Genomic DNA, 24,895 nt, shown 5'->3' with positions numbered 1-24,895 from the left:
ACAGCTCCACCTTCAACGTCTATGCCTTGTGACTCGAACCCTTGCAGTTCAAGTTCAACTACCCCATTCTGAAAAGTGGTCTCACCCACTCCTGCTTTAGAATGGTAAGGGCGCTACCACCATCTGGACTTGAGGGGGAGTGTCCTTTCCGGATGTGACACCACACTGACCCGGAAAAGAAGGAAGCTGGGGCAGTGGGGCCTCTGTGGCAACTATGGAGGGATCTGGCTACAGGGTAAGTACTCAGAACCCATTCCTTCGCTTCTGTCTATACAAACCTCCCCCTTTCGGTAGTCTACTGGCTGTGCAGGGGTTATGGGAACCAGGCAAAGCCTTAGCAAACACCATTCCCTGGTAAACGCGCTGTCACCCTTCGCTTGGCTGTCCGGAGGGACACCCTGCCTTTTAGCCCCGCCCTCTTTGGAAGGCGCACCCACGCCGGAACGCGGGTCTGGTCTTCAGGTTTGGTCACACCCTCCCTATCCCCTCCGCAGAGCCCCAGGCCCCGCCCCTGGGACTAGCTCCGCCCAGGCCCGCTCCCATTGGCTCCCTTCCGGTGCCGCCCCTTCACGAGCCCGCCCTGGCGGGGTTTTACCCTCCCTGGTTGTGGCCGGCAGGTGGTGTTTGAGAAGGGAGGTGTGTACCTGCACACCAGCGCCAAAAAGCATCAGGACCCGGACTCGCTCATCGCTGGCGTCATCCGTGTCGTGGAGAAGGTGGGCTGGAAGAAAGCAGGGCCTTCAGAAGGCAGGGGTGGTAGGGTGTGGAAGGCTGAGTGAGGGTGGTGACTGCATTATTTGGGAAACTGCACTGAAAGCTTTAAGGTGGTTTGGAGAGCCCACTAATTCCTCTTCATTTACCCCAGGACAATGACGTCCTTCTGCACTGGGCTCCTGTAGAGGAGGCTGGAGATTCCACCCAAATCCTCTTTTCCAAGAAGGTAGGGTTCCATCGAATCCCGCTTCTTACTCTTTTCTAGGTCTGAGTAGCAGAGGCATTGAGGGACCTGGGTACCATCCTAGACACCTGTGGGGGCATGTGTGAGCCTAGCTGAGAACTAGGAACTCTCTGCTCCACTGTTCCTCTTTGTGAAATGGGCTGAAAATGCCCATTCAAGGGAAGAGGATGGGGACCATAAGATTCATGGCTGTGAGGACACTTGCTCCTGTACCCTTTGCTCCTTGGGGGAGCCTTGCCAGAGTGGGATGGGAGAGCTGAGCCTGTGCATTCCAGTTGCTTGAAGGAGTTTGACATTTCTTGGGTGTAGTCTGCCATCATGGTAGAGAACAGCTCACTGAGGTTTCTTATCCACTTCTCCCCTCCCCTCAGTTCTTACATACTTTGTCCCTTTCCTGTCTTTCACGGGTTATCACCAGCACTACTGGCTTTCACTCTACTTAGCCCTCAGCACAGCCCTTGTCTGCACCATTTCACAGAATCTGTGCAGCAGCCCCTGAGCTGGCACCATTAAGAGCAACCACCATCTATGGCTCTTATTGTGTACCAGCCCCCATAGTGGGGATTTTGTTAGTTTCATAACAATCTGTGAGTAAACAATTTTTTTTTCACTGTTGAGATATAATTCACCATAACACTTTTTTTTTTAAAGAGAGAGGAGAGAGAGAGAGAGAGAGAGAGAATTTTCAATATTTATTTTCTAGTTCTCGGCGGACACAACATCCTTGTTGGTATGTGGTGCTGAGGATCGAACCCGGGCCGCACGCATGCCAGGCGAGCGCGCTACCGCTGAGCCACATCCCCAGCCCAACACTTTTTTTAAAATACTTATTTTTTACATATAGGTGGACACTTTAATATACAGTAAGAAATTCATTTATTTATTTTTATATGGTGCTGAGGCTCAAACCCCAGTGCCTGACACATACTAGGCAAGCGCTGTTCCCCAGCCCATAAAGTAAAAAATTTAAAGCATGTAGTTCTAACTAATTAGAAATTAAAAAAAAAAAAAAAGCACGTAGTCCAATGTATTCACCATCATCACTAAGTTGAAAACATTTTGTCATTCCCCAAAGAAACAGTATGCCTCCTGGTGGTCACTCCCTGTTGTCTGTGCATAGCCGCTTGTAATTGTGGATCTATGCCAATGACCCGTGCTGACGAGATGAGCTGGCTGCAACATTAAGCTAAGAAAATGGTGAAAAGGCACAGGACACAGAAGTAATTTTCATATCGAGAGCGGGACTGCTCTGTGACCTTAAAAGTCAGCTTCCACACTGGAGAGAGCACTGGAAAAGAGTGTGCACCTGGAATCTCTTTATTTTTATGAGGGAGACACAGAAAGGAGGTTCAATATAATGTTCTTCATCAAATAAGGCAGGGGATAAGGTTTCAAATGGGGGGTTGTTCAATCACATTGGCTCAAGTCCAGAGCTGAAGCAAACTTCTTTGCCCAGTGAAGGTAAAGGCCACTTGCTTTGCACAGCGCATGGTGTGCAATGCCAGATCAACATCCCCTTTACTCAAGGTTGAGAGGGGATGCTTAGCTCATGGGCAGGTGGCCTCCCACAGATCTATTTTCTTTGTTTGACTTTGCCTGTTTGAGATGTTTCCTGTAAATGGAATCATGCAATCCTTTTACTCATACTTGCAAGGACCATCCATGTTGTAGTGTGGCCCTTTTCCTTCATGAGGCTGAATAGTATCTGGCCTTCATGTCACCTGGATATGCAGTATTTTGCTTCTTTATCAGTTTGATGGATGTTTGGGTAGTTTCCATCTTTTGGCCATTATGAATTATATGCTGTGACCATGTCTGAGTTTTTGTGTGGACATAGATTTTTCTTTCTCTGGGGCCCATACCTAGGAATGGATTGCTGGCTCATCATGGTAACTCTATTTTTTAATCTTCTGAGGAACTGCCAGACTGCTTTCCAGAGCAGTGGCACCATTTTACATTCCCACGAGCAGTGTAGGCAGGTTTATTTCTTTGCATCCTCGCCAGCGCGTGTTATCGTCTGTTTAATTCAGCAATTCTGGTGGGTATGAAGTGGTATCTTCCTTCTTTCTTTCTCTTTTTTTCTTTCGTGGTGTTGAGATGGAACCCAGGTCCTCATGCATGCTAGGCCAATGCTCTGCCACTGAGCCATACTCCAGGCTTGTGATTGGCATCTAATGGTGGTTTTGTAGTGCAGTTCCCTGTTAAGTGCTAGCAACTTTCTTTAAGCACTGCAGTCTCGCTGTCTCACTGTCTCACTGCAAAGCTACTTGCTCAGTAGCATTCATCCCTACACACTGGAAGACCTGGGTTCAAGTCCTGGCTATGCTGGGTGACCTTGCTCGAGTGCTGTGCCACTGTTAGCCTTACTCCCTGTTCAAATGGACTGCCTTCTAACAGAGACTCTAGGCTCAGATCTGGAAACTCTGAATCCGTAGCACCTCATTCTCCTCCTTTCCTCCCCCAAGGACTCCAGTGGGGGTGACTCCTGCACCTCTGAGGAGGAACCTACCTTTGACCCAGGCTATGAACCTGACTGGGCTGTCATCAGCACAGTGAGGCCACGGCCACATCACTCAGAACCCACAGAAGGTAGGCTGAACTGGTGTCCCTGGGAGGCAGGTGGAACACATCTTGCCCTCAGTGGCAAAGATTTTGTTGCTTAGTTGGAATACCCACCTGGCACCACCTTCCTGTCCCAGGAGAGTGGAGTGGATTGGCTTCGGGCACCCCCTTGGGTCCTACCCCTGAAGGTTTCTAGGCTGGTGGGTGTGACAGATGCAGCCAGTTATCAGCTACAACAGGGCTGATAACTGGGTTATCAGGGTTGGTCACGTCCTACCTCTCTGAGGGACACTCAGGAATTTTCTTTCCCAGCAAGGCCAGAAGAAGGAGTGCAGGGGGTGTTGTGGTTTGAGTGTGGGGTCTGAACTGAAAAGGAGGTTGGAGGTGAGACAGAAAGGAATCTGATTTGGAACAGACCTGAAGGACTTCAAGTAGCAGATTAAGGAATATAGTCTTCACCCTGAAGGTTGTAAGGAACTTGAGAAGGTTCTGGAACAGGCACATATCTACCAGGCTTCTTTCCCATTTTATTGTTTTATTCTCTAAGAAATATAAGGTGGCTCAGTTATAAAAGATTAGGACATGGGAACCACTTTTGGTGGGACCTCAGGAGACAACTGTGCTGACCTGGCTGCCTCTGTACTTCCACGCTGCTTCCAACACAGTGCTGTCCTCCTAGGTGCAGAGCCAAGCTCCACCCAGGGCTCCTGGGCCTTCTCGGTGAGCCTGGGGGAGCTCAAGTCCATACGCCGGTCCAAGCCAGGCCTCAGCTGGGCCTACCTGGTTCTGGTGACTCAGGCTGGAGGCTCGCTGCCTGCTCTGCACTTCCACCGTGGGGGCACCCGAGCCCTGCTGCGTGTCCTCAGCCGCTACCTGCTGTTGGCCAGGTGAGCCTTCTCTCAGCTCTAGGCTCTGACTAGGCCCTGGCCCTCTGCAGCTGCATCTTGACCCCTTCAGATTGCAAAGAAGACACAATTCAAACTGACTTAAAGGAAGAGAAAAGGAATTGCCTGGCATAACAAAACTGAGAAGCCCAAGAGTAGTGTGGATTTCAGTCAGGCCCTGGGACCCACAGTGCTAGAGATTGCTTCTTTTCCCTTTGAGCTTCTGTCATTCTCTGAGGCCCCTAGCAGCCCAGACTTAGCAACAGCCTGCATGGAAACATCTTCCCATCACATTCCAGCAGAATCCCACAGCTGCCTCTCAGGCTCATCCCTGAGTCGAGTCACCCTGGCCAGGGAGGTGCAGTCCCTTATTGCCCAGCTCTAGTCCCTGACCTCTCCCTGCAATAACATACCTGAGATGAGGGCTTCCTCAAGGGCTGCTGGGATGCTGAAATGAACAGATGTGTGCCTGGACAGCCCAGGACACTGGGTCTCCACCGCGCATCACCGGTGCATCCCCTCCCACCTGCCAGCTCACCGCAGGACTCCCGCCTCTACCTTGTCTTCCCTCACGACTCTTCCGCCCTCTCCAACTCCTTTCACCACCTGCAGCTCTTTGACCAGGACAGCTCCAACGTGGTGTCTGTGAGTGTCCTCTCTACCAGGCCAGCAGGGTGGGAGTGGGGCAGGACCCAATGGAACCTGTGATAATCTTTGTCTCTGTGCCCAGCGCTTCCTCCAGGACCCCTACTCCACCACCTTCAGCAGCTTCTCCCGAGTGACCAACTTCTTCCGAGGAGCGCTGCAGCCACACCCTGAGGGGACCTCCTCCCCTGACCTTCCTCCACCACCTGATGATGAGCCTGAGCCTGGGTTCGAGGTCATATCCTGTGTAAGTATCAAGTGGGCCCTGCTTGTTACTTTCTGGCTGTTTCATGGGCACATGACTTAATTTTCCTGGGCCTCTATTTCCTCCTTACAACGTGGGACAGTAGTGGCACCCCCTTCTGGGGTTGCATAAGAAGTAATTTCAGTTGGATATGGTGGCATACAACTGTAATGTCAGCAACTTGAGGAGCTGAGGCAAGAGTATCATGAGTTCAAAGCGAGCCTGGGCATCTTGGCAAGACTCTGCCTCAAAATAAATAAAAGGCTGAGACTGTAGCTCAGTTGTCCTGGGTTTGAACCCCAGTACCAAAATTTAAAAAATAGCAAAGGGGAGTGATCTGACAGAAGCACATTCGGCCGTGCCAAGCACAGAGCACACCCGATGGCTGTTGTCACTGGGGGCTGTCCTGCCTTGGGTGGCCTTGCTGCTGATTCAGGGAGGGAGCTATTTTCTGTCCCTGATTATTAATGGTCTGTTGAGCTAAGAAGGGCTCTGAGCTCCCTTGGAGGTGGACTGAGATGGTGCTAAGGGCCAGTTGTGGCAAGCCCCAGGCTTACCTCCTTGTGTACTGCAGGTAAAACTGGGGCCACGGCCAGCTGTGGAACGGGCTTCCCCAGTCACAGAAGGGGAATGGGCCCTCCACGTGGGCCCTGAGGGCCGCCTACAACAGGTCCCTGAATTGAAGAACCGGATCTTCTCAGGGGTGAGCACCAGAGGATGCGGGATGGGCAGGGCTGGTGGCATCAGGAGATCCACTGAACTACCTCTGCCACTCTACCCACAGGGTCTGAGCCCCAGCCTGCGACGAGAGGCCTGGAAGTTCCTCCTGGGATACCTCAGCTGGGAAGGCTCAGCTGAGGAGCACAAGGCCCATGTGCGCAAGAAGACGTGAGTGAGGAAACATGGCCCCTGTGTTCTTGGGGCAGTTTTGCCCTTCAAAGCTTTGGCTTCCACCTCCCTAAGTCTCCCAGGTGGATTGGAGTTCTTGATCAACAGCATGTCCCATGAGCCAGCACGGCACCTGGCTCTTCACAGGGATGCTGTAGACAATAGGCTTGTTCCATGAACACTGGTTTTGAGCCTGCCATACGCTGGGCACTGTGCTGTGCCAGAGGATATGGTGGTGAACAAGTCAGACCTGCCATCCCCATGTGGTCTGTCTCCAGTCTGAATTGCTGCTTCATTCCTGGGCCATGCTGTGTCACTAGTCGTAATAGTTTTGTGGTCTAGCCTCTGCCCTCCCTACTCCTTAGGGATGAGTATTTCCGCATGAAGCTGCAGTGGAAGTCTGTGAGTCCCGAGCAGGAGCGGAGGAACTCACTCCTGCATGGATACCGCAGCCTCATTGGTGGGTGTGCTGGGTTTTGGGGTGGTGCAGAGGTGAAAGGGTGGGAGAGAGGAAGTAGCGAGGAGGGCTGGGGCAGGGATGAGGTCATCTGGGGAGGGAAATGGGGGTGAAGCATGGTAGAAATGGCCTGGGGTGACAGGCCAGGGATGGGGGCAGGGGAGCCTTTAGGATTAAATGTCAGTTGTCACTGGGAGGTCTAGACAAGTGATTTTACCTCTCTGGGTCTCGGTTTCTTCGCCGGCAGGATGGGGTAAGCTGGTGAGTTGAAGCCCAGTGCCTCACAGCAGGAGTGTTAATGATGATTTTGGAACCAATCCCACTCCTGCCCCAGAGCGAGCGCTGAAGCTGGGGGCTGCCAGGGAGCAGAGGAGGCAGGGCTGGTGCTGGTGGCCAGGAGGAACGGGGGCCTCACCTTTTTTACGTTTGCACTCTGCGCTGGGTTCCTGCAGAGAGAGATGTGAGCCGCACTGACAGGACCAACAAATTCTACGAGGGCCCCGAGAACCCAGGGCTGGGCCTCCTGCATGACATCCTCCTCACGTACTGCATGTACCACTTTGATCTTGGTGCGGAACTGGCCCCGGGTGGAGGTGGGGTGAAGGAGCTCTGCCCTAGATCCTGACCTTGCCCCCCTCCCCCCAGGCTACGTCCAGGGCATGAGTGACCTTCTCTCCCCGATCCTCTACGTCATTCAGAGTGAAGTGGATGCTTTCTGGTGTTTCTGTGGCTTCATGGACCTTGTGGTAAGGCCCACTACAGGAGTGGGAAACAGACCTCTGAGAGTCAGGGCTGGGGGCTCCTGATACCCCCTGCCTTCCTCTCCCTGCAGCATGGAAACTTTGAGGAGAGTCAGGAGACCATGAAGCGGCAGCTCGGACAACTCCTGCTGCTCCTGAGGGTGCTGGACCAGCCACTGTGCGACTTCCTGGGTATGTCCTTAGGGCTGGTGGGTGAGTAGGCAAGGGATTCACAGACCTTGCCAGAGATTCTCTGTTAGTAGCCACAGAAAGTGTCTGGGATGCTTGGTGCTGATCTGAACAAGAGATCCTGAAACTTAAGTGTAAGGGCTGAATGGCAGTTTGGAACTGAGCTTTGGCATTGCCCATGATCCTCTAGCCACCCCCATGCTTCCCTCCACCTGAGGGACTTGAGCTACAGCGTGGTCTGCCCAGGGTGTTTCAGAAACAGGGAATCTACCATCTCTGTCCATCCTGCTCCCGCTCAACCTAGGCCAGGATCAGAAACTGGTTTTGTGACTCCTGGGTGGGGCTGCTGCATGCTATCTATAAGCTATTTGTTCAATATAAAAAATGCTGAAAATTCAGATGAAGAAAAAAGTAAAAGATGATGATAAGGTAATTTATTTATGATATTTCCTTGAGGAAGCTCTAAGACTCTTGGGGGAGGGAGATAAACGCCTCACCTCACGTTCTGGGGCATGAGGACCTGAGCTGCCTCTTTGCAGCTGAATGCGTGGAATTGTCTATGCCTGAATGTGTCCGAGATCCTCTAAATGCATGGAATTCTCTTCCCTGAAAGACACATGGAACTGATTTATCCTGATGGACATCTGCAGTTTCTTATCAGGATAAATAGTCTGGAAGATATGTTAAGGTCAAAATTCAAAAAGGGAACTGACCATGTCCAGGGCTTTTGGGCTGGGGTGTGGCTTAGTAGTGGAGCACTTGCCTAGCATGTGTGAGGTCCTGGGTTCCATCCCCAGCACTGCCAAAACTTTTATAACCCCCCCACCTCCACACTGGGAATTTAACCCAGGGGTGCTTTACCTCGGAGTTACATCTCCAGTTCTTTTTAGTTTTTATTTTGATATAGGGTCTTGATAAGTTGCTTAGGTTGGCCTAGGACTTGTGGTCCTCCCATCTCAGCCTCCTCAGTTGTTAAAGAGTTATGTGCCATCTTTTGAACTGATGTCCTCATCGCCACTTGCCTGCAAAGTTATCACCCCAGCTGACATTTTGGCCAACAGTGTTTCTGGGGGCCAGTGTCTACAACCCTCACCAGCACTGGTGGCTAAGATTTTGTTATCCTTGGGAGTGTTTATCTTGTCAGAGTGAAAGATGTGGAGGTAGTGCACTTCCTCTGGAGAGTGGCAGGCATGGTGGGAAAGCTGGAGTGGGCTTCTGAAGCCCCCAAGCTTGCACGTATGACCTGCCTGCACCCAGGGAGGGCCTGACAACCAGGACGACTCAGAGGCTTTGTCCAGCTGTTGAGCATGTTGTGAATTTTTTTTTTTTTGAATTGGTTTTGAGTTTGGGGGGAATTGGGTTTTGAATTTGCTTATTATAGGGCACCTGCTCTGGGTGAAGCTGAGTCATGCATTGTCCTCCCCCAGACTCCCAGGACTCTGGTTCTCTCTGCTTCTGCTTCCGGTGGCTACTCATCTGGTTCAAGAGGGAATTCCCTTTCCCGGATATCCTTCGGCTGTGGGAGGTGGGCCAGCCAGTTCTGGTGGGAGGACTGAAGAGGAAGGAGAAGTGGGAGGGGCTGGAAGGTTGGAGGGAGATGGGCAGACCTGAATGAAGCAGACTTGGGTAGGACTTCAGGCAGAGGTTCCTTCTGGCACCCCCAGGTGTTGTGGACAGGGCTTCCCGGTCCCAATCTGCACCTGCTAGTAGCCTGCGCCATCCTGGACATGGAGCGGGACACCCTCATGCTGTCTGGCTTTGGCTCCAACGAGATCCTTAAGGTGAGGGCTCCCCCTGTCGTCCCTGGCAATGCCTTGCCTGTGCAACAGTTGGACTATTGAATGGATGGTTGGCTGTGTACACTGTCAGGGTGGATCTGCTGTTCTCTCCTTTCTCCTATGCCTGCCTCCTAGCATTGTACCCACGGAATAGGTGAATGGGGACATGCCCCGCCCCTTCATTTTATAATATATCTGGCCAGCAGTGAGCAATGGGAATGATTACTGTAGGACTGAGAAGCCTGACTCCCTGACCCCACAGCCCTGCTCTGAGCCCCTACAGGGTCATCCCTATCTTCCCTCCATTCCCCAGCAGGCAGGTGTGTAGAATAGTGCTTGACCCACTCCCTCCCCACAGCACATTAACGAGCTGACCATGAAGCTGAGCGTGGAAGACGTGCTGACTCGTGCCGAGGCCCTCTACCGGCAACTGACTGCCTGCCGGGTGAGTCCTGGCTCTCCCCACAGTGGTCTCCCAGCTCTTCTGCTGGCTCACCACTGACTTTTTGCCTCCACACCCCTAGGAACTGCCCCACAACGTGCAGGAGGTTTTGGGTCTGGTGCCACTCTCAGAGCCCCGCAGCCCCTCGCCCCTGGTGTCCCCACTGCCACTATCACCTACACGGGCCCCGCCTGCCCCGCCGCCTCCAGGGGACACAGCCCCACAACCTGACAGCAGCCTAGAGATCCTGCCAGAGGAGGAAGACGGCCCGGACTCCTAACCTATATTGACCAGTGGCCTGCATGGGCGCTTTATCTGCCCCAGGCCTCTGGGGGCTAAGGGAGGGACCTGTGAGGAGGGCTACTGCCCGCTGCACTCCTGATAAGCTGGTTTCATTAAACTGACATTTCTCACTTCACTTGGCATTATGGCCAGGATGGGGAGGTGGTGGCATGTGGCCCCTGTGCAGAGCCCAAGCCTGACCACCTGACCTGGGACTTGGCCAATGAGACATAAGAGGTGTCCCCATAGGGCGTGTGGAGGCAGGGCTTTCCAGCCAGCCTGATTTGGGGCTTCTGGAAAAGTGGAAGATGAGGTGTTCAGGGCCACAGCAGCAGGCACCTCCTGGATGTAATGGCAGTGAGGGGCCTGCAGAGCTGCACACTGGTACCCTGCCCACCAGCTGCTGCTCATGTGAAAAAAAATAAACTAAATTTGTTTAGCCCACTGGAAGTCATAGATTTTCTGTTGTCACAGACCTGGTTGGGTGGGGAGCACTGTAACACTAGTAGTGCATTGTCTGTCCTGTCCCCTTCCCCCATAGAACCCCCTGTCAAGGAAGAAGCTAGGGACAGCTTCTGGGGCTCCAGGATAGGCCCCTTCCCTTTGAACTGCAGGGCTAGTAGCTCTTGTCCAGGCAAACTGGGGAAGCAACTGAGCAGGGACGGGGCTGAATCACATGACTTTTTCTGAAAATACTTTAATTCAAGCCGCTAAGGTGGTCGGTGTGCTGGACAGATGGGAGCTGATGGGCTGCACCATGGGTGGGTTCTCCTTTTCCCTCTCTGCACGGGGGATAGCTGGCTTCCTCCTGGACATCTCCCTGCCTCTCGTGGACCACATCCACGTGTGTCTCATGGACCACGTGCAGCTCTGGAGGCTCCTGCTGGTCCACGCGCTGAGGCTGCGACTGTGGCTGCGGCTGCTGCTGTGGTGGTGGCTGCGGCTGCTGCTGTGGCGGCTGTGGCTGCTGCTGGTCCACGTGGTGCTCGTGGTCCACGTGGTGCTCGTGGTCCACGTGGTGCTCGTGGTCCACGTGGTGCTCGTGGTCCACGTGGTGCTCGTGGTCCACGTGGTGCTCGTGGTCCACGTGCCCCTCCACGTGCCCCTCATGGACCCTTACTACATGCATCTCCACACGCCCTTCTTTGCCCTTATCCACAGGCCCAGGCCATTCCCGGGTGTTGATTTTTATGGCAACCCGCAGAGCCGACTTGACGGCTGTCTCCACCCAGCCATGTGGGTGGGCAGTGTGCTCCCCGGCGAAGTAGATGCGGCCGTAGGGGACCACCCAGTCGAAGTCCTGCCCATTGTCCTGGTCAGTTTGCCAGAGAAACGGCGGCTGCACCACGAAGCCACCCTGGCTATGTGGGTCATCCTCCCAGCGCTTAACGACACCGCTGCCGTCCCAGAGCCGGTACACAAGCGGCCCGTGCAGCGTCGCCAAATCGTTGAGTGCCAAGCGCATCGCATCATTCGGGCTAAGGCCAGAGAACACAGCCGCAGAGTCTGCCCACGTGTAGGAGGCCAGCAGCAGCGCGCCCTCATCTGGTGCCGGGTAGAATATCTGACGCGATGGGCGATCGGTGTTCGAATGGCCGCCTTCAATACGCTCGTCACGCCAGAAGGCCCGACGGAAGTTTAGGAACACTTTGGTGGCCGGCACATAGTGTAGTTGGCGCAGCGCCTCCTGTCGCTTGCGCGACAGCGGCGGTGAGAAGGCGATACGCTGCAGCGCGGGCCCGCTTGCGGTCAGTAGCACTACATCTGCTGTCAGTGCCTTCGGATTCCGCGACGTGTGCGAGGTCGCAATGTGCACGCGCACTTCTTGCATGCTCTGAGTTATCGCTATGACCGGAGCGTTCAGCAGCACTGGCCCGGACAGCGAGCTCAATAGCGCAAGCGGCAGCAGGTCCCAGCCGCCCACGATGCGGCTGTACCTGTGGTCGGGCATAAGCGTGAGTGGATATTTACAGCGGGATTCCTCAGCGCAGGCCCCGGCGCGTTACTTGCTCCTATTGGCACCCCCGTCATCCCCCTCATCCTCCCCACCCCTCTCTGGACCTCAAAGGCAGGAGACCTGCAGAGTAGAGGATATATGACCCAAAACCACACCTCTTCTCTGGGTTACACCCTTCTGCAGGAACCTTTCTTACCAGGTCCTCTGGAGGACCTCTGTTGCCCAGGTAAGCGGGACCAGACCAGAGGGACTGGCCTCTCCAATCCTTTAGCCCATTCCTTCACCCCTGCAGACCGGGCCCTTCACACCAGCTCCACCAACTCACTTGGGGTTGGGTTGGCCTCACCCATCCAACACTCACCGGAGCCGGTCGCTGAGACAGCTGTGCGCCCGCAAGGCCTCAGTGAAGCTGAGGTGGAAAAATCCGTCCTTGGACATCACGTCTCCCAGAAGCTCCACGGCAGACTGGCTCAGGTTGCTTTCCCAAACGAGGTATTCCTGCAGGGCCAATGAAGGCCCAAATCAGGGCCCAGGTAGGCTGCACCTGCCAGCGGTCAGCTCTGTCCCTGCTTCCCTGAGAACCTCTCCCTAGCTGGGTCTCCTGTTTCTATGCCCTGGACCTTAAAGATTTGGTCCCCTCTTGTAATGGATGAGGGAAAAAGAGGTTCAAAAAACGGGCGTGTCCAGCCCAGGGGAAGGGAGCAGTCACACTGGAGCCTCAGATTTCTTACTTCTTTGGGAAAGCCCCATGGACACCCTCTTTGCCTTCATTTCTGACAGTAAAATCGAAGCCACCACTCACCAGAAGCGTGAGCCTGTCAAATCTCTTCATTGCCTTTCTGCAGCCCAGCACCATGACTTCTTTGAGGGCCTGTCCGGGAATAAGCAGATGGTGCCAGCAGGAAGGGCTGGGTTCCCCTGGTTCTGCCCAAGGCCAGACATCCACCACTCCTTCAAGCCCCCAGGCCTCCACCATCAGCACTGCCCTCCACTGCAACTCAGTTGTCACCATGGGGAAGAGTACTCTTAAGTGTTCATTCCCCTCACCCCTCATTTGTTCAGCCCAGCCTAGGATTGTGTCTGTGCCAGTTGTGCTGTGTCTTTCTGGATCATTGCTGGCATGGACAGAAGATGAGTCCCCTCTGCCGTCAGCACCAACAAGACATGATGGCTAAGAAGGTGTAATTCCCCAGCCTTTCTCTTGACCACCAACCTCTGGCCTCCTCTTAGCCCGGTGTTCCAGGTTCCCACCAGCTCCTTGGTCAACTTTTCTCAAGGCAGCCCTGGTTCTACAGAACAATGGCCAGTGCCTCGGCTGCCCTTAGTGCTCTCCTACCTTCATTGCTGCACTGTGGCTTCCTGCCTCATCTATTCCTGACACAGTGATCACCCTTTTTGGTCTTTCAGTTTCCTACCAGAAGCCTTGCCGCTCGGGTCAGATTTCAGCCTTCTCATTTGTCCACCTGCTTTTCACTCCCGACCAGGAACTCCCCACAGAAGGATGTGCCCTTCACTCTCGCTCACTCAGCTAGCATTTCCCTAGGCTCCCTGTACTATCAGTGTCAGGTCACAGAGCTGACCAGGACTTGGTGCTCACCCTTGTCCATGGGGGAAATGGACAAGTAAGGGGCTCCTGGAGTTGGTTGTGGCCAGTCCACCCTAAGGGCATCTGGAAGGCCTCCTGAAGGGGAGCTGGCTCTCAAGGGATAGACAGGAGTTCCTTGGTGGGGAAGGAAAGCAGAGCAAGCAAGAGGTATGGTGGGGGTGCAGGTATGGGATGACAGATGAGCATAGCAGGCTTCGAAGAGCAAACAGCAGGTGCATCTGGACCACTAGGAGGACTTTGGGGGTAACAAAAATTTCTTAGAAAAGAAAAGAAGCAGAGGCTGGAGAGCTGGGGGAGGTAAGGCCATTCAGAGCTGACACCTGAGTCTAGGGACTGTGACTTTGTCCTGGAAGGTCTGAGGAGTCAAAGAGGGCTGTGAGCAGGGTTAGCTCTGAGTGGGAAGACTCTTCTGGTGCAGGAGGCTGGGCAGTCATGGAAGAGACTGGGGTGAGGGTTCAAGGAGAGGATGGGTGTGGGCTTGGGCTTGGGCTTGGGCTGGACACAGAGGTGGGAACATGCAGTGGGGGTAGGAAAGAAGGGAGTGTGGATGATGATGACACCTGTGGGTCTGCCCCATGACTTGGGGCTGGTGGAATCATTGTAAGAAGAAACCTGGGAGTACGAATGGGTTTAGGGAAAGATACTAAGCTCAATACAGCTGAGGGGACATGGCACAGGTCTGGGTTGCAGGAAATAGATTTAGGAAACATCACCTGGGTGATCAGTTTTAGTCAAAGGTATAGAAAGGTGAGGTGGTCCAGTTCAGAGTGCAGTGGGAAGGGAAAGCTTGTGGCAGGGGAGCTAAAGGCAAGAGCCAGAGGCAGGAGATGATTAGGGACCACTGGGAAGGTGGGGCACAGAAGGTCAGGGTAGAGGAGGACATGGGGACACCTACTTTGTGGAGAGCCATCTGGTAGATTTCTTCAGGTGAATGACCCTTCTCCTTGGAGCGCAGGTTGTAACCCAGCTTCTCGGGCATCTTCTCTACCACGTAGTTCCGCAGCTTCATGTCATTCACTTCTGTCCATGTGTTCTCATCATATTGGGTAAATTTTGTCAGATTGAGTCCTAGGCTCTTGCAAAGCTCCTGAAGGATCCTGAGGGTGTGGGAGAGGTTGGGTGAGGGCCAGAGTTGGCAGTCCTAGTGGGGTTTGGAGGAGGGAAGTTGTGTATGGATGTGAGGCTGGGGTAGACTTGGGATCATCAGTGCTGGGGATGGGAATTAAATGTGGACAATGTTGAAGGCTGAGGGTGGAAGGAGGATGAGGACTGGGTCAGGAGCAGGGATTGTTTTCACTGGGGATGAAGTTGGAGCTCAGATTTGATTTGAGAACAGGAACAGAGTTCAGGATGGATAGAGGTTGGGGATGGGGAAAGGGCCAGAGGCAGTGGCCACGCTTGTGCCTGGGGTCCTGAGGGTGTTGGGAGAGGGAGAACTGGGGAGGCTTGAAGGGGATGGGATGGTACTGGTGTGGGCTAGGGGCTCTGGCTGTATAAGATGACCTAAGTCCTGCAGCAGGTACCACAGCAGAGCTGGTGCCAGGGAACCATGAAGTTAGGAGAAAGATCAAGTTGCAGATTAGACTTAGATCCAATTTGTGTGGGACATCTAGGTGTGAGGGTGCTGTGCTCATTGCTAGAGCACTTGCCTAGCATGCATGAGGCTCTGGGTTCCATGAAAACAAATGAAGACACTGGAGCCTAGAACTGGGATAAAATTGGGGTTCTGGTTGTGTCTGGGTACAGAGGTAGGGCTGGGGGCATCCAGATCAGGCCTCACCTGTGGGAGTTGGGCATGCGCATAGCTCCCAGCTCCCCAATCCAGCCTGTCTTCCGGTCCCGGAAGGTAAGGATGCGGCCCCCAATTCTATTATCTGCCTCCAGGATGGTGACCTGAGAGAGGAGGGGAAAGTGGGGACCTTCAGTTCCTTCTACTGAGCTTCCCACCTCTGCCAGACCCTCCCTTCCTCCATCCTACAGTGGTGTGATCTAGATCAGAAGATTGCTTTCTTCCTCCTTCCTCTCCCCCTCTTCTTTCCCCACCCCCCAGTACAGGGTACTGAACCCAGAAGTGCTCTACTACTGAGCTACATCCCCAGCCCTTTCTATTTTGAGACAAGGTCTCAGACTTGCAATCCTCCTGGTTGAAAGATTCCTTTCTTTATGGGTGGTGAGAGAAGCTGGGAACAACAGAAAATGGGCATTTCCATCAGGAAGGCCACTGGCTGGATTGCAGAGGGACTTCCCAGTTTAGGAAAGGAATAGGGTGATTTCCCATATGCATAGAAGTCCCTGGGCTGGCCCATTCTCATTCTTGGATTTCAATAGGGAACACTGTGGTTAGACCTCAGGTGTCGCTTCCACTTGGAGTTTCTACCTCTATCAAACACAAATCCCCATCCTGGCTCCCACCTGATATTTAGAGTGATTTAGAGCTGGGTGCAGTTGTACACACCTGTAATCCCAGTGACTCAGGAGGCTGAGGCAGGAAGATTGCAAGTTTGAGGCCAGCCTCAGCAATTTAGCAAGGCCCTAAGAAACTTAGCAAGACCCTATCTCAAAATAAAAGATAAGTAGCTGGGAGTGGTGGTTTCTTTGGTTTGGGAGGCTGAGGCAAGAGGATCACAAGTTCAAAGCCAGGCTCAGCAATTTAGTGAGGCCCTAAGCAACTCAGTGAGACTCTGTCTCTAAATAAAATATTAAAAAGGGCTGGGGATGTGGCTTAGTGGTTAAGTGCCCCTGGGTTCAATCCCTAGTACCAAAAAACAAAAAACCAACAACCAAAAGAGTGATTTAAGCAAGGTACAGTGGCTCATGCGTGTAATCCCACTGGCTCGGGAGGCTGAGATAGAATTGCAAGTTCAAAGCCAGCCTCTGCAATGGTGAGGCACTAAGCAACTCAATGAGACTCTCTCTCTAAAAAATATACAAAAAAGGGCTGGGAATGTGGCTTAGTGGTTGGGTACCCCTGAGTTCAGTCTGGCAACCTCCCTGGACTGGAAAGTACCAGTACAAAAAAAAAAAGAAGAAGAAAAAAAGACTGAGGAGTGGGACTGGGCATGTCAAAGATCTCTCAGGGCAAACATGTTAGAGCAGGGGTTTCAGGAGAAAGAATAGGTCTCTTTCTACCCCCACCACTCTGCCTACACAGGTAGGATATGGTGTCCTCCACCCAGGACTCCCAGGGAGACTGTAAAAAGCACTTCTCACCTTGTGTCCAGCATTGCCGAGCACCTTGGCAGCCACCAGCCCAGCCACGCCAGCACCAACTACAATCACTTTCTGGGGCTTCAAGGTCCGATTGAGGCCCAAGGTCACCACCTTGAGCAGCTGCTCGTAGTCAGGATCCTGCATGCATTTCTCAAAGGGGTCCTGGCTGAAGGCCACCTTCCAGTCCAGGGAGGCTGCCAGACTGAGGAGGATTGGCACAAGGGTGAGGAGGCGCAGGGCTGAGAACAGGAGGAAAGGGTCAGTGCACACATGGGGGCAGGATTCTGCCCCGCTTGTCCCATGGCCCCTCCCCTGCTTACTTACCCAGCTGGGCCATGACTCTCAGGTGGGAGATGCTGTCTGGGGTGGAGGAAAAGCAGGGGCCACTGTGACCAGAGCCTGTGTTCTCCCAAGCCTGACTGTCTCCTTGTGGAGTGCCTGGCTAAGCCCTTGCCCTGCAGCCGTCTTTCTCTCTGGGCTTGTGTGTCCCCTGACTTGGCCCTCCTTCTCCTGCCTGCCTGCCTCTGCTCTTATCTCCCGGTTTCTGCCCCTCTTTCCCGCTGTTTCTTCTCTCTGCCCTCCTTCTCTGTCTTCTCATCTGACAGTCTCTTGTTTCTCATTGTCCTCCCCTCTCTCCCTCTCAGTCCAGGTCTCTGCAGGCTCCTCTCTCCATACCCTGACACCAGCCTCTGTAGCTCTACCTTCAGTTCTCTGAGGACTAGCTGGGTCTGCTGCCCCTCTCTCTTCTTAAACTAGCTGGCCACACCCTCCCTTTCTTTGGGCTGGGGAAATGAAACTGCTTGTTTGGAATCTCAGATGTCAGAGGCTAACAGAGGCTTTTCCCCAAGGGGGAAAGGGATTGGGAGGAAGTAACTCACTCTATTTTCTGATAAATTGGTATTCAGGTAACCATGCTGAGGGTGGGGACTGCCCCCTGAGCCTGCCCCATCCTAGTTACCAGGTCCCTGTTTCTACTTCCCCTGTGCTCTCTGCTCCTGGACTCTTGGGGCAGGGGGACCAAGGGTTTTTCTTGTCTTGGGGCTTCATGTGCCTGGGCCAGACCTCCTTTCTCCTGAATCCTTCCCTCTGTTAGCTATGGCTGTGCCTGCAGGGCCCCTGCTGGCTCCATTTCCCTTCCCATATACCATTCCAGCCTTAATTTCCCCTCTATGGAATGAGAACAGTAGTGTTCTCTCAGGCAGCAGTGCAGTGGGCAGACTGTGGGCTCTAGGTCAGCCTGCCTTGGTCCTGGATCCAGTGCCTGCCACCCTTTGAGCAGGGTCTGGCTCTCTCTCTTTTTTTTTTTAACTATTTTTTAAAAATATTTTTTAGTTCTCGGCGGACACAACATCTTTGTTGGTATGTGGTGCTGAGGATCGAACCCGGGCCGCACGCATGCCAGGCGAGCGCGCTACTGCTTGAGCCACATCCCCAGCCCCCAGGGTCTTGCCCTCTCTATGGTCCCTATGTGCTGCTGTCAAGTGGGGGCTGTTACAGTGTAATGGGATGGGATGCATCCTGGTAAGATCCTATAGACAGCATCTTGATTAGACTAGAACCTGCCCCTCTGGTCAGCTACTGTGGCTGCAGGGACATTGGGGCTTCCTAAGTGGCCACCTAGCAGGTGAATGCTTGCCCCTCCTTTCCATTCCTGCCTTGAGAATTACCATGTACTCCGTGCAGGCCACAGTGTGGGGTGGCACCTTGAAGAAATGGCTTCCAGGAGCCTCTACCTTTGTTCTTTGCCACAAGGTCTTCATGTCAGGCAGCAGTGAGACCAGGTGACTTGGAGTCATCTCTGAGCCTCTCTCTTTTTTTCTTTTTTTGGTACCGGGGATTGAACTCAGGGGCACTCGACCACTGAGTCACATCCCCAGCCCTATTTTGTATTTTATTTAGAGACAGGGTCTCACTGACTTGCTTGGCCCCTCATTTTTTTTTTTTTTTTTGGCTGAGGCTGGCTTTGAATTCCCAATCTTCCTGCCTCAGCCTCCTGAGCTGTTGGGATTATAGGTGTACGCAACCACGCCTGGTTTATCTCTTGAGTCTCTACACTTAAGTCCCTAAACCAATGGTGAAGAAGCAATCAGGGATTAGAGAGAGGGAGGAGTGGCTGAGGAGAAAAGTCAGAGGCAGCTGGTTCTCTAGCTAGGGTGGGGGCATTACCAAGAAAGAGTAGGCTGGGAAATTCTGCAGTAAATCAAAGGAGGATGTGGGTACACAGGAGGACTGGGTGCATAGGAGTGAGTCAGAGAAATTGATGAAGGGGTTGGGGAGGAGTGACCAAGGGGCAAAATCGGTGAGCTGGACAGATCCTGAATGCTGACAGAAAAAGCTCAAGTCAGGGGCCAGGGTTGTGGCTCACTGGTAGAGTGCTTGCCTAGCCTGTGTGAGGCACTGGGTTTGATCTCTGGTACCACATAAAAATAAATAAAATAAAGGTATTGTGTCCATCACAACTAAGAAAATATTAAAAAAAAAAAAAAAAAGCTCAAGTCAGCATGAACAGCAACAAGAGACTAAGGGACCTGTCCCACTGCAGTCTCCACTTGGGTTACCCTATGCTCAGGACTTTACATGCACTGTGATCCTTACAAGGCCTGCATTTGACAGATGAGGAAATTGAGGCTCAAACACGGCAAGGAGGACCACAAGGCTCAAAGGGGAAAGACTTGCCCAAGGTTCAACAGTGGGAGCAGTTGCACTGGGGATTCCTCAATCCTTGCTGGCCTGGCTCCTGACCTGAAGACCCTGGGCCTCCATATCCTCATCACATCCTACACCAGTTAAAGGAACTAGGAACCACCATGAAAGGGTGGAGGTGGCAGAGCCAAGGGTTACTAACACACATCAGGGCAGGTGTTTGGGTCCCCACGGTGGGTGAGTGAACCCCCCTTGTCCTTCTGGCAATGGGCTACTCGGTTCATTGCTCCCCCTTACCTGGCAGAATCTAGGGAGCAGGAGGGGGCATAAATGGAGGGTAGGGTCCTACCACATAAAGCATTGTAAATCCTGAGCTACTGATAGCAGCTACTGTTTAGTAGTATTTAACTGCAGGCTAAATACATTTTACAGTGAAGAAAACTGGCGCCCAGCTAAGTCACTAGCTAGAGTGATGAGCCTGCATTTGATGTGTGTGCAGCCTGGCTGCAGGCTTGTGTTCTCAACTGCTTCTGCTACAACAAGCTCAGATGATTATTATTATTATTATTATTTGTTGTTGTTGTTGTTTTTTGGTTCTGGGGATTGAACCCAGGGGCACTTTAACACCTAGCCATATCCACAGCACTTTTTATTTTTTGTATCTTTTTTTTCCCTAGCCTCATTGGTACTGACAATTGAATCCAGGGGCACTCTACCACTGAACTATATTCTCCTGTCCTATTTATTTATTTATTTAGAGACAAGGCCTTGCTAAGTTGCTGAGGCTGGTCTCAAACTTGCAATCCACCTGCCTCAGCCTCCAAAGCTGCTGGGATTACAGGCATATGCCACCACACCTGGCTCAGATTTATGCGTTAGGGTAGGGTCTCTTTAGTTTGGCACTATTGACATTAGGGGCCAGATAATCTTGGGTGGAGCTGCTTTGTGCACTGCAGGCTGCTGATTGGTTCCTCTACCCACTAGATGCTATATAGCACCGTATCCTCCACTACAGTGCAACAACCAAAAATGTCTCTGGACACCACCAAGTGTTCCTAAGGGAAATGGGTAAAGTGAGGGTGGAATCAGGGAGGTATGGGCCACAAAGAAGAGTAGCAGAGGTTAGGCTTGGTGTCCTAGGTGTGGGCAGGAGACAGGACAGGATGCCCAGACAGATGGCCAAGGTCAGACAACAGGGTGAGAGGTGGGGTGGTACTGAGAGAGGGCCACACTAATTATCTGTTTGCTTCCTTAGTTTTGGGAAATCCTGGAATTTAAGATGGAATTTCAAGAAAACAACTTTAATCCTTCTAGGTAGAAACGGTCTTTAGGGGGAAAAAGTGTACCAGGTGGTTTACGTTTACTTCCAGAATCATAATGATAGTTCTAATGGGATTTAGGTCATATCCACAGCAGCCAAAGACCTGGCCCTGGCTCCACTGGAGGTCTCTGTGGCCCAACAGGGCAAGTAATGCTGATAGTGACCATGCAGACTTCCCAGGGACTGGGCTACTGCCTGACATTTTGTAAGCTTTTCTCTGAGTCTATCTGAAGACCCTGAGTGGTCAACATTCAAATGTTCCCCAAGCCAGGCAAGGTGGCCCATGCTTGTAATCCCAGCTACTCGGAAGGATAAGGCATGAGGATCCAAGTTTGGGGGCAGCCTAGGTAGCTTAGTGAGGTTGTGTCTCAAAAACAAACAAAGGGATGGGTGTAGCTCAGAGAGCTTGTTTAGCATGCATGAAATCCTGGATTCCTTTCCAGCACTGAAAAAGCAACAAAGCACTCCAAAGTCACAGAGGAACAGGGATTACCCAGGGAAAAGTCATGGGTCCAAGCCCTGGATGCAGGGGCACAGGGAGCAAAGGACAAACTTACCCAAGGCCCCTGATATTTTGCCTGACCCTCAGAAAGGGGTTCTCTTCCCACAGAGCCCTCCTGTCCCTCCCTCCCCAGTTTCCAGAATACCCCTGGACCCCAGATGCAGGGGGAGGGGGCACTCACTGCATGGCCGGCTGTGGGGGGCTTTCTCAGTGCCCATGGCCTTTCTGGTTAGCCTGGGACAGAAGTCATCATCAGACATATGCAGAACTGGAACGAATGGCAGTGGCTTTGTCGTGCTGCCCTTGTTGGGTCAGAGATGCCAGGTCCTGGTGTGGGTTAGAGTAGTTGGGAGGCTGTGGGAGGGCAGACTTTCTTTCCTAAAAGTGTGTTATCATGGAAACTTTTCAACATATATAAAAACAGACACACTAGGATGATGAAGCCAAGTGCTTCTACCATCTCATAGCCTTGGTTTCTAATTACATTTTATTCCTTCCCAAACTGGATTATTTTGAAGCAAATCCCAAATGTTGTTTTATAAATAAATACTTCAGGATATTTGTCTAAAACAGGGAAAGGCAAACTTTTCCAGTAAATATTTTAGGTTTTACAGGACACATTTTTTTTTTTACTTTTAATTTATTTATGTATTCTAATTCACATGTCTCTGTTTCAATGTACCCATATTCAAACCAATATATAAGTGAGGGTGTGGCTATGTTCCAGTAAAGCTTTATTCACAGTAACAGGGCCATAGTTTGCCATTCTCTCATCTAAAAGATAGGAAATTACTTGAGATTGAATCCAAGGGCACTTAACCACTGAACCACATCCCAGCCCTTTAAAAATATTTTATTTAGATCCAGGGTCTCACTGAGTTGCTTAGGGCCTCACTAATTTGTTGAGGATGCCTTTGAACTAGCAATCCTCCTGCCTCAGCTTCCCGAGCCATGGGAATTTCAGGTGTGCACAACCCAACAAGAACTTACTTTTTTTTTTTTAAACTATAATACCACTATCACATTTTAAAATGGCAATAATTCTTTAGTATCACTAAACCAATGTTCATATTTTCCCAATTGTCTCACAATTTTTGTTTGAATCAAGATCAAATTGGAGTTCACAAGTACATTTGAGTGATGAGTGTCTGTCACTTTTGGTTTTGTGGATTTGGTGGTTTTTTAGAACCAGGGATTGTGATGGGGTCCTTGGGGACCAGGTGAAGTGCTAGCAAGGCTGTGCAGGTCTGGTTCCTGCCACAGGAAAACCTTTTGGTATTCATGGAGGTTGAGGCAGATGGTGTCTTGAGGTGAAATGGGATTAGGGGTACCCAGATAAGTCACTGAAGAGACCAGGTGTGTAGTGCTGTGGGACAAGTCTGGGGAAGCTCGAGTTATTTTGGCCTATGGGGAGTAGGAGGGTTTGCGGGGGCTGGCTGGTGTCCCAGAAGCAGACATGGCTCCCAGGGTGAGGGATTTCACTCTTGGAGAAATTGCATAGAGAGCCACTGTCCCTAAGGTTATGAGGGCAGACTCAATTTTTTTAAAAAAATTTTTGGGTACTAGGGTTTGAACCAACAATCTACATCTCCAGCCACCCCCACCCCCACCCCCACCTCTTGTCTTAAATTGGAGACAGGGTCTTACTAAGTTGATGAACTTGCTGGCTTTGAACTTGCAATCCTTTTGCCTCGGCTTCCCAAACTGCTGGACTTTTTTTTTTTTTTTTGGTACCTGGGATTGAACCCCGGGGCACTTAACCACTAAGATACATCCCAGTCCTTTTTTATAATTAGAGGCAGGGTCTTGCTGAGTTGCTTAGGGCCTCCCTAACTTGCTGGGGCTGGGTTTGAACTCAAAATCCTCCTGCCTCAGCCTCACGAGCTGCTGGATTTATAGGCAGCATGCACTACCATGACTGGCAAGGGCAGATTTTTTTTTTTTTAAGTTGGACACAATATCTTTATTCATTTATTTCTGTGTGTGGCTGAGGATTGAACCCAGGGCCTCGCATGTGCTGGGCGAGCACTCTACTGCTGAGCCACAACTCCCAGCCCCAGATTTTTTTTTTTTAAAGCTCTTAATTTTTGGGTTCCCTAAAATTTAGAAGCAGTGGCACGCTGGAGCTAGCTCCATCAGATTCACAAGAGCTGATTTAAATTTTCAGGGTTTTGTTTTGTAAGTAACTCAGTCTTAAAAAGATACCTACAATTTAATAAATATTATTTTTTGCAGTACCTAGGGATTAAACCCAGGGGCAGTCTACCACTGAGCTCCATTCCAGGAAACCCAACTTCCTCCAGAGTTGCTGGGATTACAGGCGTGCACCACCTCTTCATATTTGAGTATGTTTTACCCTATTACACATGCTCATGAAGTGAATGTATTTTCTGAATTGGTGTGTGTCCGCTCTCAAATCTGTGTTCACCAACCTCACGTGGACAGCTAGAAGTCAGCTGTGGTGTGAGGAAACACACCATGCAAACTGGCATCTACTGCCTTTAGGCTTCCCCACTCCCAAGACTTACTGTTAAGACACCATCAGCTTGCCACTGCCAGGGAACCATCTATTCCCAACTTTCCACAGGGGTCCAAGGCTACTCTTCTTCTGGAAACTTATACCCATTTAAAAAATCTGACCTTTCCCATGCAAGCTGAGCCTGATGGTTTAAGGACATCATCTAGAGGAAGGGTCTGGGCTGTAAGGTGAGGGTCATCCCTAACAGGGTAAAGGAATGCAGGGAGAGCTTTTGAGAATCACCTTTAAAAGCCTTGGATTCCAAATCTAGTCACCACCTGTTTGTTGTCTTCATAATAGTTAATGAAGAGGAACTTAAGAGGAGGGGCCAAATGCTGGACTGGCAAGGAAGCACATCTGCCTGTTTTCTTCCTGAAAAGGGACAAACTGCAGTTATAATGAAGCCATCATGCTAAGGGAGGCCCCAGTAGAGTGCTAATCCTGTTTGTTCTTGGGGACCCTCCCTGACTCCCCCAGGCCTGCTGGGGCCATTTCCCTGTGGATCCAGAGAACTATGCACAGTGATCCATATTTATCTTGCTTGTGTTCTTCAAAGTGGGGTCCCCAAGGTCCTCCAGGGTGTGAGAAGAAAATATTAGAACTCCAATTTGTTTTTTATTTTTTAAATACAAGAAAGCTGAGAGTATAGCTCCGCAGTAGTACATGAGGTACAAGGAACAAAATCCCTCCTGCCCACACCCCCACCTGCACACACACAAAAACCCAACTATAAAAGTAATTAAGCCTTACCCTTGTTTAATATGCAAGAAAATAAGAATGTTATATATTTTTTTTGTACAGGGGGTTAAACCCAGTGGCCCTTTACTTCACTCAGTCTTAGCAAAAATTCATTTTGATAGGGTCTCCTCAGTTGCTTAGCGTCTTTCTAAACTTCTGAGGCTGGCCATGAGCTTGTGATTCTCCTGCCTCAGCCTCCAGAGTTGCTGGGATTACAGGTGTGCGTTACTGGGCCCGGCAGTGATAGGGATATTAAACACACACACATGAAACGTTTGCTCAAAATAGTTTTTTCTCTTCACATCTGAATGGCTCTTGCCAGTGATGGGCA

At 51.5% G+C, this 24,895-nt stretch overlaps 2 protein-coding genes across 3 annotated transcripts in view; one reads left to right on the top strand and one right to left on the bottom strand.

The window, feature by feature from the left end:
• Positions 1-8: 8 nt before the first annotated feature.
• On the top strand, positions 9-10,472 carry Tbc1d17 (TBC1 domain family member 17). Of its 2 annotated transcripts, XM_026406188.2 has the most exons (17): positions 10-235; positions 618-716; positions 866-940; positions 3,424-3,547; positions 4,200-4,407; positions 4,938-5,049; positions 5,135-5,296; positions 5,868-5,996; positions 6,078-6,181; positions 6,547-6,641; positions 7,091-7,207; positions 7,284-7,384; positions 7,471-7,570; positions 8,995-9,092; positions 9,232-9,348; positions 9,704-9,790; positions 9,870-10,472. In XM_026406188.2, exons 1-17 carry the CDS (start codon positions 215-217, stop codon positions 10,065-10,067), a joined length of 1,947 nt encoding a protein of 648 aa, XP_026261973.1. In that variant the 5' UTR covers positions 10-214; the 3' UTR covers positions 10,068-10,472. The 2 variants fall into 2 exon arrangements, with proteins under 2 accessions (XP_077649515.1, XP_026261973.1); XM_077793389.1 differs by lacking the exon at positions 618-716 and having other exon boundaries at positions 9-235.
• A 117-nt stretch (positions 10,473-10,589) lies between these two features.
• Positions 10,590-24,895, bottom strand: part of Il4i1 (interleukin 4 induced 1) — a 39,243-nt gene continuing 24,937 nt past the window's right edge. The window contains exons 3-8 of the mRNA XM_026406214.2: positions 16,843-17,081; positions 15,413-15,525; positions 14,528-14,729; positions 12,829-12,897; positions 12,388-12,524; positions 10,590-12,006 (exon numbers count right to left, since the gene is read on the bottom strand). Coding sequence (XP_026261999.2) covers positions 10,767-12,006; positions 12,388-12,524; positions 12,829-12,897; positions 14,528-14,729; positions 15,413-15,525; positions 16,843-17,081 — 2,000 coding nt within the window. The 3' untranslated portion in view covers positions 10,590-10,766. The remainder of the gene's footprint in view (positions 12,007-12,387; positions 12,525-12,828; positions 12,898-14,527; positions 14,730-15,412; positions 15,526-16,842; positions 17,082-24,895) is intronic.

Source organism: Urocitellus parryii, chromosome 15, assembly GCF_045843805.1.
Source record: "Urocitellus parryii isolate mUroPar1 chromosome 15, mUroPar1.hap1, whole genome shotgun sequence".
Taxonomy (NCBI): domain Eukaryota; kingdom Metazoa; phylum Chordata; class Mammalia; order Rodentia; family Sciuridae; genus Urocitellus; species Urocitellus parryii.
Note: the sequence above shows the minus strand (reverse complement) of the source record. Positions and strands in the feature narration are given on the sequence as shown.

Coding starts and splice junctions, on each gene's coding strand:
- Tbc1d17 (XM_026406188.2), top strand. CDS start 215: ATGGAGGGATCTGGCTACAGG. Junction 941..3,423: donor AAATCCTCTTTTCCAAGAAG/GTAGGGTTCCAT, acceptor TCCTCCCCCAAG/GACTCCAGTGGGGGTGACTC. Junction 5,997..6,077: donor AGAACCGGATCTTCTCAGGG/GTGAGCACCAGA, acceptor CTCTACCCACAG/GGTCTGAGCCCCAGCCTGCG.